Genomic DNA, 14,186 nt, shown 5'->3' on the forward strand with positions numbered 1-14,186 from the left:
AATACCGGTAAATTTTTATTTTGGATATTACTTATAAAACTTACGATCATATAAATGTTAAAGTGATTCTTGAAACATTATAATTATGTATTAATATCAGCAACAATACAGAAAAAGAGATATAATTTATTTCCATGTAAAAACTATGTTCAAATTTACTATTATGAGGATGATACTTTGTACGTTTGACCAGCCCAAGAATCTAATATTAATATAAAAAATCCTTTTCGACATATGATTTGAAAACATTAATAAAGTTTATTCACTGCAGCACAATTTCCACGATCCCCACATTGTAAATTTGAACATAGTTTTACATGGAAATAAATTATATCTCTTTTTCCGTATTATTGCTGATATTAATACAAAATTATAATGTTTCAAGAATCACTAACATTTATATGATCGTAAGTTTTATAAGTAATATCAAAATAAACATTTACCGGTATTACGAAGGACTTTATTATAGAATATTTAGCGAAAATATAAAATTAATTAAAAAATCAAATAAATTTTGATATTATTTACACGTGAAATTATAAATATCAAATAAAAAAATATATCTGAATCGGGAATTGAACCCCGGAGCAAAAATTAGAATTCCACGACGATAGCCACTCCCAATCTGCTGTTGATAAAGGAAAACATCGCAAGCTATGCATGCCGGCGCTGCTACAATGCAAACTTTATTAATTTTTATAATTAAACCGCTTTTCATAGGCCTCTAATACTTTACCACAGTCAGTTTGGCATCAATCTACCATTGTGCCAAGTTTCATCAAAAATCCGAGACGAGCAACGCGCGGGTTCTCTTTTTAGATGATTCAATTGAACTTTAGGTTTGTTGACGTAGTCTTGATAAAAAATACTTTTTTTTATTGGACAGTAGGCAATTCAGTTGAAAGATGAAAAATCAAATCAATTTTTTTTTAATATTTTGCTTTTTAAAAACCTTCCTAACCTCTCAAAAATTATGCCCTGTTTGTGAGGACATAGCCTTAAGACAACGGCAGTGTCAAAATTGGATTGCGGGTACGTGTCCTCCAATTTATTTAAATAACGTCCAGATTCTGAAACAGAACATAGTGACATATCTTGGTCTCCATTAGACAGCAGACTTACTTGTAAAAGCCACATAAAAACAAAAAAGCAGCAAATAATGATCAAAATGAAAGAATTTGATTGGCTACTGCGTAAAAAGTCTAAGCTCTCTGTTGAAAATAAGTTGCTGCTATATAAATCAATTATTAAACCAATCTGGACCTACGGAATTGAGCTCTGGGGATGTGCTTACAAATCAAATATAGCTATAATGCAGAGAACTGAGTCAAAAATTTTACGTACAATTCTTAATTTATCGTGGTACGTGACAAATGAAACCATTCACAGCGACCTCAACATGAAAACGGTGCAATTAACGTTCAAAGAATTCAAGGAAAAATACAAACGCAAACTGGACTCACATTCGAACCCATCAATAGTTGATATTACTCAACCTCTTGGTGTAAAGAGATTAAAACGACAATGGCCTTTAGACTTAGTCTTAGGTTAGGTCTAATATAATATTATCATATTAATTGTTAAACTGAGAAGATCTCATTGGAGCTCTCCTTAGACATCGCTCATAAACATTGTCATTTTAGCTCATATGAATCTTTATGTATTTCTGATAGCTAAATAAAATGAGTTAAAAAAAATGATAGTGTCAAATTGTACCTGATCTTTTTGCTTATAAAAAATTGAAAAGACGACAAAAGGTCATTGATCAAAATATACAAAATATTGTTATTTATTAAAAAAAAAAATATCTTCGTTTTTTTAACAAAATTCCGCACTTAGTTTACAACCTGATAAAATATTGTTAATACAATTACAAAGTTTAAAAATTCATTAACCGCTTTACGGAATATTTATTTGCCAATAAAACAAGTCGTGAACAATCTGAAAATTAAATGTACTAAAAGGACGGTGAAAGAGAAATTTCATCTTATGTAAATTTTCATAGTAATTTTACTGAGATTGTTATTAAAATCATAGCCTTTTAAGTCATTTGTGAATAAAAAATATAATTCACGAACAATTGCGTGAGAATTTTCACCAAGTGAATAATTAGACCGAATAACCAGACTGGAGCCGCTTTGGGAGCTATTTAACCCCCTTCTGTTTCATTTTGCTCAACTTATGTGGTTTAAATCCACTCGCCAATATATAGGGTGCATAAATATATCCACATAATCATAAAATGTGAGGGCGAAAGCTATTGTCACCATTAAGCCAGATACAGAGACGTACTAAAGATACGGTTAATTTTAAATTGAATTACTGTGAACAGCTTAAAAAGTAAAAATGAATTAATCTCGGGACTATAATATGAAATTGTGAGTCATTAAACGCCTAAATAATGTTACGTTCAGGTTATGTATACACAATAATATGTATAAACTGTTTGAAATTCATCTCTGGATTATTATGGGTAAAATAAAACGAAATAATAACGCCCCATCTCTTATTTCAAACAATTGCGTTCGAGGTAAGGGTTTCGCCCCACGGCTGCAATTTCGGCGTTTTGCGTTCGCAATTTTATCAAAATATATTTGAATGGCGAATTAGAAGATAGCGTGCTCGAGGCTGTGCTTATTTTAGGAAGCAATTGCCGTATCCGAAATGAAATATAAAATTGTGTAACGAAATGTTTTAATAAAATTCGCAATTGAACAAATATTGGAATGTGCATGTTTTCAATAAATAATTTTAGATGGGGCAATTTTCTTTTAAAGCAAATTAAAAAAAATATTTGATTTTTGAAATATGAACGTACTTCTACATCCAAAATGTACTATTCCAAGTTAAACGTTAAGATTGAAAATAATTTGATATATATATATATATATATATATATATATATATAATATATATAATTTTGGAATTTTATTCAGTACACCAAACTGCTAGTCAATTTCTACGGAAGATATGAATTCATACTAGACACCGAGAGTAAGGCATTACATATTTGAGAAATAATAATCAAGAAGACAATATAACAGAGTCGTCTAATCGCATAATCAATAAGACAATATGAACAGAGTCCTCAGTAACTTGCAGGCATTCACACAAAATGAATAATGCAAGTCATTAAATCCAAATCTTATCGGAGTCAATATAGTAAATACAATTGCGATATTGTCCTATCATATTTAATTAAATCTTTCAGTACTCAGAAAACTAAATGCACATTTGAGCATTTACATATGATGAAATTGCATGTGACTATGACCCATAAATTGAAATACATGTATAGTTGACCTCAATCTTGGCTTTTTTGTCCTAATGCAACTACATACATTTAGAACATACTTCCTTTAGTATGAAGTCTTTTTTTAGTTGCATTAGGACAAAAAAGCCAAGATTGAGGGCAACTATACCTGTATTTCAATTCATGGGTCATAGTCACATGCAATTTCATTATACGTAATTGCTCAAATGTGTATTCAGTTTTTTGAGTACTGAAAGATTTCATATAATATGATGGGACTATATCATAATTGTATTTACTATATTGACTCCCACAAGATTAGGATTGAATGACTTGCATTATTCATTTTATGCGAATGCCTACAAGTTACTGATGACTCTGTTTATATTGTCTTATTGATTATGAAATTGCACGACTCTGTTCATATTGTCTTATTGATTATTGTTTCTCAAATATGTAATGGTAATGCCTTACTCTCGGTATCTAGAATGAATTTCAATACTTCGTAGTAATTTACATTTTATAAAAATTAAGCCAATCAAGATTATATCAAATTGCTTAATGAATTCGAAGCCTTCATAAGTAAAATGTCTTTGCACGTCCATTTATCTGAGTACTCTTGAAAAACTTACTTATCGCATTCATATCATTAGCTTATATTTTGTATTCAAGGATCAATTGTTAAGATGCAGTTGCATAATCAAACTGGTTTACAATTGGAATTCTTTCATTTGCAGAAACTGATCTTTGGTTTTTCGATAATTATCAATGTAAAATGCCATTGTCATTTCAAATGCTAAATGATATGATCAGATGTATCAATTTTCCGTCTAACATAATTATTAGACAAGTTTTCCTTCGTTAAAGCATGTACGTACAATATCCTATGATTATAAAACATAGTAATTTACAGCATAAAAAATTAAGCCTATATATGTATGAGAATCTTGCAACTCAATATAAGACAATCGACATACACACACATATATATATATATATATATATATATATACATATATATATATTCATATGTCATATGTATTGTGTTGAGCTTCGAACAACAATTTTTACTTATTGGATTTCTCGTTCGAAGCACATCTCCTAACCTTTCCCAAATAGTGCAAATTACATGTTGATACTGAACATGTTAAGTTTTATGAACATAATATATAATAAAATTTAAATGACAGTCATTTTCTCACAAATTTAAATATAAAATCATAAGAAAACAAAAATAAAATGCTCGCCTTATTGTGCAAAGTTGATGAAGTTATGATTCCTGGCACCAGACACTTTCAAAACTTAATGAAATATATCTCCAATTAATAACATGGTCCTCAAATTGATAAATTCCTTAGAGATGTCCTGCTCTCTTGAAACTTTAGTATTAAATTTAATTATTCACCTGTAACACAAAAATACAAACTACATGCTCGTTTAACGAACTGCAAGATGGCGGAATGACGTTTGCTGAGTGAACTTTGAATAAACTATGTACTGTCGTTAGGAACATGAAATTCTTATTTGGTTTATTGCATTATATTAAAAATCACTAAAAACTGAAATAAAACCACTAAAATTAATCTCAGTTCAATAACTGTACTAAATCAAAGTTAAACGTATTGCAGTACTTTAATTAAAATAATTAACAATATTAAAACGCACGTTTAAGGTTATGACAGTATGCGAGCCGTAAGAATCATACGCTGCTTGAAACATAAAGGAGGGGACAATAACGTGAACACAGAACAATATATTTGGCGCGATATTTGAATTTAAAATGTAATCGAATGTACATCTACAAAAAAATATTTTATTTGAGAATATTTTTATAACATTTTATAATGTAATTTATTATATTTGTATTTATTTATATAAATATGTATTATATATACATACAATTATTATTTATAAATTGCACAATGTTAGTGGTTAATAACATATTCTTTCAAATGTTGAAATTCTGATCAATTACTTTTTCAAATAATATTGCTTATTAGGCATTATCTATATCATATGTTCGTAATATGTGTCGTAAATCCCTTGGGCTTTGTCACAGGCTCCTTATACACCCGACATAGATTTTTTTTATATAAATTTCAGTACTAACGTTTATTATTAAGTATTCAAAGTGAAAATATATATAACTCTAATGCATTTATTAAGTGAATTTGGAATAATAACCAGAAAATAACGTAAATCGACAGTAAATGTTGGCAATAATTTTGTAAGGTTCAATCTTACATCTCCTGGCTAATGAAGTCCAGCTTACATCTTTTTCTTCTGTTTATTTTACAGCAATCAAATCATCTTTTATCTTTAATGTCAAGAAATACTATGGCAATCTTGAATGGCGCAAAAAATATTGCCAATGTTTACAATAAATTAAAATATTTATAACATTCAATTTAAAAAAAAACAATATTTAAATTTACTTTTTACTTCTATATATAAATATTGTATCTGACTATTTATTATTGAAATAGTAAATATTAACGTGATCCAAAACGTTGATTCCCATTTTTACATAGTGGACTGAATGCAATAATGGGAATATGTTTAAACAAACATACTACATACTTCTCCCTTAAAGTTAAAAAAAATGTTTTTTTCTAACTATATTTACTTTTTTTTGAAAGTTGTAATGACTCCCTGTGAGTCCATGTGGACCACTTTGGTAATCACTGATCTACAATACCTATCTATCTGAATTGCTTGCAGTATTATGTTCTGGATTTCGCTGAGCTTTGTTGAGAAGCCTTGGTGATGGAACAGAACTTAGTTCTATATTGTCATAAATACATATATAAATACTTGTGTTTGCTGTTCGAAACACTAACATAAATTAACAAAAATTCCAGAATTGTAAACTATGTTATATACCAACAGTAGTTTAATTGTAATTATTGAAAGTGCTATTCCATCTTAAAATTTTTGCTTATCTCAATTTTCTATAGAAACTCATTATTATGAAAACTATATCAATTATGATCTTTCCTATTTTGCGGTTTTGTTATTTCTTAATTAGACAACAAGAATGAGGATTGTTGCGATAAGAGTGACTTCTACTCTTGTAATTGCAATTCACAAGAATTGGCAAAACTAACTTCGCCACAAAATCGAATCAAACGAACAAACATCATCATCCTGAACTGCGTCGAACGACAAATCTAGTTTCGATTCAGTATAAACAATTCCAAACCGTTTGATTCAGTTAGTCCATTCGTTCGTAACACGATTCAACTTCTGAACTCGCGATGCAATTTACATCGATTTCGTTAGCGCTAACTGAACTGAAAATATAACCTTTAAACGCGCTGCATTGAGCTGAACATCATTTGATTTTTATTTCATGTTGTGTTTTTCCCATGTTGCAGGAGCAATCGCATAAATCGTATCGACCTCTGTGCGTGTTGACTTTCCGATGGAATTACTTGCTGCATGGTCTGCAGCCCGCGGGCTATCACCTGGTCAACGTGGCGCTGCACGCCCTGGTCGGACTCATGTACTACAGGTAAGAATAGAAATATATATATATTCCCTAGATAATTACACAATTTGAACTCATAGTTGGATTTAGTATCATAGTTTTGTATACATATTAGGTTGTCAGCTAAGTATGTGTGGGTTTTACTCTTGGGTGGTTTCAAGTGAATTGTTAGATTGGATGACTTAGTTCAAATTCAATGCCAATTGGCGAACAATTCTTTTTTTTATTGACTGTTTTGCTTTCGTTTGACGTATGTTGGAAGATGGAAAATCAAATCAAATTTTTTGTCATATATAGATATTTTTCTGTAAAGGTAAGAAGGCATCTTAGGCTCACAAAGAGTTATGTGCTGTTTACCATGACAAAGCCTTGAAAAGGCGGCTGTGTCAAAACTGTTTTGACCAATTTTATTCTGGTGATTTTTCACATGTTATTTGCCAACCTAGTAAATTACGTGTTTTAATTGCATTTGATAATTAGTCAAATGGGGACACACTAGTATGCCATAATCACAATACGACCTCAGCGCAGATTTAATCCTTTTTTTGTAGTCAATATAAGTATGGAAATAATAGATCATATAAGGACCTACCAGCAATAAATACAAATATCCCTTATATTTAAAATACTAGTCGAATATGTCTTCAATACTTTATTACAAAAATATTGATATTTATTGCCTCTAAATTTATGCGATTTTTTGTTAATTTTTTTTATAACCTTATCATTTAATATACCTATACAGAATGTGTGTAGTGTGTTCATATTTTTAAAGATAATATTTTAATTTTTTTCTTAATGATATTACCAATATACAACATTGTATATATCAGCTTTATAGCTATATCAAGTGCTGATAACTCAATTTAATTTCTTACCCAGAGATCGCAATCTTGCATATTATTTTAATAATCCACGGGCGTATTATGAGCTACTTTATCGGTCGTATTACACAACCAGCCAGGAGTATTTAATAACCCAATTATAATACTGCATTGTAATCAGCTCTAATAAACCGATTCGTCTTACATCCGACAGAAGGCATTAGTTAATGAGAAATATAGAGTTACAACTCACTAGTCTCGTTGGTGGGTGGGCTCCGAGTTTGGTGTGTGCCCATTAATTAAATGCAACTCTGTAATTGCGTTTAATTGTAATTGCAACCAGACTTCGGCGTCTGAATGTAATTAGATCGCAAGAGCGCGTTGCGAAGTTTTACAGGAAAGAAAAACTATATAGAGGAAAACGGTGCGAAACGAACTAGTCGGTTTTCAGGATAACACCTATTTTACCAGTATTTGCAGAAAATACATCTATTTGAATATTGTGTCGAGTCGGGGTGGAGGCTCGCTCCTTTTTTGGTGATAAATGCTATTAAGGGGGCGTCCATTAATCACGTGAGCTAGTTTTTAAGGATTTTTGGACCCCTCCTCTCCCTTGGTGATACGTGGTGATATTCAAATTACCCCTCCTCCCCCACCAAACATCACGTGTATTTTTAGTTAAGTGAAAAAACTAAATTTTTTTAATATTTTTTAAAAATGTTAGATTTTTTTTAAAAAAATCAGTTAAAAAATAAATACACGTGATATCTTACCATACCCCCCCTCCCCCACGTGATATTTCGTGATTTTTCGTCAAACCCCCCCTCCCCCTAAAAACCTCACGTGATTAATGGACGCCCCCTAAGGAACCGATTCTGCCGCATAACAGAAACATGTTATCACAAGGCCAAGTTACGCCCTAACTTCCATACATTATACTACTGAATCATACTGAATACTGTCAAAATATTATGTATTTCCTGTGCATTCAGGCGTTTTACTCGTAACTGCAAAGTCACTCGTATGTTATGAATCTGTGTCAAAAAGACCCTGTTATCTAAGATCGTTTTGTTACCATTTGTGCGGTTTCTAGATTAGGTTTTCTATCTGAGAAATACGCCTGTCTACACATGCTGGTTGTGGGTAGTTTACTCACTGCAAAGCATTCTACATATAGGGAATATTGGTCATTGCAAGTGCCAACCTAATCTGAAACTGATTTTATTCGCTAAAATGACTATTACGAAATAGAGATTCGCGGTACGTTGGCCGTTCTCAGTCGTACTCATCGCGATGATATATATACAATGGAATCAAGATTAATTTTGCAGCAAAATATTTATTTAATTGCTGATGTTGCAACTCAAATTATTATCTTGATTTCATGATGAATAAATATTATACAACAGTCCACATGGATTTAGTTAGAGGTTAAGTGGTTTATAAATATTTTTACTTGTCATAATATTTGAGTTTACGGATACTATACAGATGGCGCAAGAATTTACTTAATGACGTATGTCAATAACAAATATAAGAAACTTTAATTGGATTGCGCTCTGTATAAATGTTTATATGAAGAGCTAATACTATTAGAGATTCATTTTTAATTAATTTGGAAGCATTGGCGCCCTTGGGAGCAAAGAAATTAGAAAATGTCCTTGTGAAGGACCACCCTAACATATATATATATATATATATATATATATATATATATATATATAGATGTATATATAAATATATATATATATATATATATATATATATATATTCAAATAAAATGCTAATTATGTAATACTCGTATGTACTTACCGTTCTCTATCTAAACGATCACTTCCTGTGAAATTTCTTTGTTTCCACTCGACTTGCACACCTGAAATAAATTTAAATTAACATATGTAACTAATATAAATATTATTATAGTACAAATAGCATTATTACTTTATGCTATATTATGTTAAATCTATAAGTCCTAATCCGCTCTAAACTAGTCCCGTAACCCCATGTTCGATATTCATTATAATGAAATTCAAATCACATGTTTCGTGCAAAATAACCAATAATCAACCACAATGTGTTTTGCTATATGTGCATTCAATGCAATTAATGTGTACATTATTTTCCATTATAAATCGTAGTTATAATCGGATATATTAATGATTACTATTATAAACATTGCCTATGATAACAGTCATAGAGGTATAGCATTGTAGTAATAAAATAGGCTGTTTTTTAATTGAATTTGTGCTAAATGCATTTTAGTTTAGTATTCTTATATCAAAATTTTGATTTGTTTTTGATTTGATTTCATACAAATAATGGAAAAACAATCTATAAATGACATATGGCATTTAAATCAATCGGGAGAGTTCCACGATTGTCGTCGGCAATGTTCGCTCAGACATGTGACGTCACACTCTTCTATATTTTGCGCAATTCATGTAATATAAGGTCTGTGGTATTCAAGAATATTATTCTTCTATCGTGACCATTTTACCCCGGTTCCCTCTACTAAAACTAACAAAGAATTGTATCTCCTTGTTTATAGTAATTGCTATGCAAACCAAACACCACGACGACGCTTCGACGTTTTCCCAGAATTTTACGAAGTGAATTCTGTATTTACTGTCGGACGACGAATAAAGCACCTCGGAAGAACGTTGTCATAAAAACAGCGACGGTGCACTTTGAAATTTATGTGCGAAATGCGGGTAATTTGAAACCATGTTTGTATTGTCTACAACACAAAGAAAAGTATATTTTGTAGGATCTGGAAAAATGATAGGAAATGGGGAATTTGTAAAATAGTAGTACTATTTGTCTGCCAAATTCGTGTTTTATATATTAACCCTTTAATGAGGGGGTTTTCCGCAGGAAAGGCACAGGGAAAGGATCAGGCACAACGATTTCAAGATATTTCTATCATTACCAATTAAAATGTGTTGAAAAATTAAAAAATGCGCTTTCAATAAACTAAAAATTACAATAAAAATTAGAATTACCAATAGTTTAACGCACAGTGATAAATCTTGAAGCAAAGACCAATACAGAGTATGTCGTCTATGGACGACATTCGTATACACGGGTTGTCAAGTGGATTTTGTCCATGGACGACATTTATGGCGAAAAAGTTAAACGTTTTGGAAAATTTTGGTTGAATATATTTACTTCAAATGTAATATATTTTTTATGACTTTTTTGTATGATGGGCAACCAATGTAACATCCTGTATCAGGGCTTCTTAAACTTTTGTCCTTCGCGACCGCATTTATGATTATGATTTATGATTAAATTTTTTTTTGATGATTCATTTATTAGGTATCAATATACATATACATTTACGTATGTAAATACAGTATAGTATAATATGGCTTTAGAATTCATTATAAAGCATACAAAAATCTAAATGTGATGTTATAAAATGATATGCATTTATCAAAATTGGACATTAAAATTTCCCGCAACCCCTGAATTTTCCTAGGTGACCCTATTTGGGGTCGCGATCCATGGTTTAAGAAGCCCTGGCCTAAATAAACGTGTTTTTTGTCATTTTTTTAGGCGGAACGAAAGGTATTAATAAGCTCGCTAAATACCTCTAAGCATTTTCACATATCTTTTATTGTGTGAGTATGACTCGGACTCTATTTATTATACATCACTATAAAATTCAATTATGATCCCTGGGGTGCAAAATGTTATGAAAACATAATATATCGCCCAGAATGTCATGTGATTTTCACACAAATTACTATCAGAGTCGTCACAAAGTCGACAAAAAGTCGTCACAAAACCCGTCGCCGATGATGAAAAGCACACAGAACTCATGTTTTGAAATTTTTATGTTTTTACTGAATATTAATTAATTACTATATATAGCTCTGTCGCACGCCATTCGACAATATCCATAACGCCCGGAATGATGTTTACTCTCTAACATTGTGGATGTAAGTTATTTTATTACGCGTGTAAAAAAGCGAAAAAACAAACATCAGAAATGGTTATGAATTATGAATAACAGAGTTGTATGAAGGACCTTTAATGACGAAAATTACACACATTACATACAAAATTTTGTATTTGTAATGCTAATATTCACAGTAGTATGAGGCATTCACCACGCATTGTACCTATTTTTTTCTTATAATTTGTACGAAAAGCGTAGAATTGATCAGAGATGATTAGAAAGAACTTTGAGTTTTATTAAAATTGATGAGTAAAGTTTTGCAGTTTTATATACAATAAGAATAGTTGAAGTTGAAGCAATAACAAACAAATTTTACGATCATCTATAAATTGTACAAAGAGATCGTAACAACTGAGCAACGGGTAAAATAAATCGTAAATTTGTACTTGCATGCCAAGAATTGAATGAATTTTGCTTTATATTTTCGATAGAATGAATGTTTTATTACTATTTCAGATATCAAGAAATTACGTTTTAATATTTCATATAAAAAGCAATTTTACTGCGGATTTTCATTCTTCATCGGTATCATTATAAAAACATAAAAGGATTGGGCAAAAGTTTTCAATAAATTGCATCTATTCTATATACTTTGGTGAATAATGATTATATATATATATATATATATATATATATATATATATATATATATATGTATATATATATATATAAGTATATATGCATTTGTATATATGTAAATATATTTTTAATTATAATAATTTAAAACAACTTTTATAAAGGAACCGTTTCCTTTGATAGAATATATATTTTTTCTCTTAGCGCCATCTATTTTTCAACTGGGACCTATTCTTTCTCTTTCCTATTTGATATTTCGTGACTCATCTAGTTGACCTTGATAGAGAATTCAGACTCCGACGATCGTTGGTGGGGCAGTATAATGAACGACTTGTAACGGATAACACATAATGCTAATTTAGGTTTCCATATTTTAGATTTTAAATTATAACACACTGATGATGAGACAAACCTAGTCTCGAAGCGTGATGAAGTAAATGATAAGTTTCTTTTATAGAAAGTTTGTTTGTAATTTATAATAATTTATTAATTTTAAGTTATTAAACTAAGTTACACTTTTCCCATTAGATAAATATCAGGTAGATTTGTTTTAATTAATTATATTACACGGATGATTTATCACTTGATTAATCTCGAAACGCTTATTTTGTAAGTTAATTTAATAAAAACAATAAGTAAATTTATTTATTTTTAAACTATAACATGGACAATCATGCACAAGGATTTATTGCTTGAAAAACGATTTTAATTATAATAAATCTAAATATTGTTAAGTTATTAGGTTAAATATTAGGTTTGTAATTTCAAAATTGGTTTTAAACTCAAAGTCTTAATAAATGATAATACTGAAAATCTCATACGAGCAGATAATTACATTTCCAGAGTAGATGATGATACGTACTAGATAGTCAAATTACAAAGTTGTAACTAGTTTATTCCAGTATCTCACTACCAAAACACCTTGTTAATTGTTTAATATTCCTCATACGAACGTACCTCAAATTCTAATAAAGGAAATATACCTAAAACATCAAATGTTCCATAATTTTCCCGAATATATGCAAAGGGTAAAGCTAACAATTTCGCTTTTACGGTGTGATAAAATATCGTAGGACCTTGTACGGCAGCTCGTCATGTAGCTTCATGGCTCGTATTTTATAAATTGCTATAAGTAAAATATTTCATAACGCCATTAAATGCACATGCCGCTCTCATCTATGGAGCTATTTACGCTTCCAGCAGCGATAGTTATTTCTGCTGTGAGAAGGGAGTCCGGTTAGGAATTTGCTCTGCCGGAGCCACCGGCAAAACACTGGAATTTCTACAACATTAAAGGCTGAGTGCACTATAGGATACCATGTATGAACCAATATTGCATGATAGTATCACTAGTTTTGACATCCATAAATTTCATGTTTTAGTATTCGATTGGAAATATATTGGTGGAAGTTTCATTGCGTCGAAATAATTTATAAAATAGTTAAAATACATTTAGCGCCAGACATAGCTGTAATAGCAAAAGGCGCGATGAGCATGAAAAAGGACTTAGATTGAGTACCAGAAGGTAGTATGTGAAAAATTGATTGTAGTCATTGCTTTGCGAGAAAAAATTGATCTTTGATACTGAATTTCGTTAGATGAGATAAGAAGCAGTATCTGTTAATAGACATGTATGAAAATGATATTGTTCTGAAAACATGGATTAAAAAATAAAATGAAAATATTGTAAGCAGTTATTACGCCACGTAAGCGAGGCCAATATATAATCTCTTAAAATTTAGATTTTTTTTAAATTAGACTTTTTGAAAGAATTTTGAAATGAAAAAAAAAATTTTTTTTAGGGTAAGATAGTAATCGCAAAAAATTCGTATATGAAAATAATTATATATCTTTACGTTTCAAAGGTTTCTAAACATTTTTGCATACCTTAGAAAAACTGGATGTATGTATGTGTGTGCGGATACAAATTTTCGGCGACGATTTCGGGAACACCGATCAACCGATTTGAATAATAGAAAAAGCATTTTACTTGTATTGAGAAGATGAACTGATTTAATTTTTGGGATGGCAGGTCTAGCGGTTTCGGAGATCTAGTAAAAAAACTAAAAAGGCCATTTG

At 30.4% G+C, this 14,186-nt stretch overlaps 1 protein-coding gene across 1 annotated transcript in view; it reads right to left on the bottom strand.

The window, feature by feature from the left end:
- The window catches only part of LOC113370936 (hepatic triacylglycerol lipase-like), a 47,264-nt gene that overhangs the window by 11,955 nt on the left and 21,123 nt on the right, over positions 1 to 14,186 (bottom strand). The window contains exons 2-3 of the mRNA XM_026611606.1: positions 9,380 to 9,440; positions 3,355 to 3,503 (exon numbers count right to left, since the gene is read on the bottom strand). Coding sequence (XP_026467391.1) covers positions 3,355 to 3,503; positions 9,380 to 9,440 — 210 coding nt within the window. The remainder of the gene's footprint in view (positions 1 to 3,354; positions 3,504 to 9,379; positions 9,441 to 14,186) is intronic.

This window comes from Ctenocephalides felis, unplaced genomic scaffold (genome assembly GCF_003426905.1).
Source record: "Ctenocephalides felis isolate EL2017-DRISC unplaced genomic scaffold, ASM342690v1 CF-g0.4_SCAFFOLD_01492, whole genome shotgun sequence".
Classification (NCBI taxonomy): domain Eukaryota; kingdom Metazoa; phylum Arthropoda; class Insecta; order Siphonaptera; family Pulicidae; genus Ctenocephalides; species Ctenocephalides felis.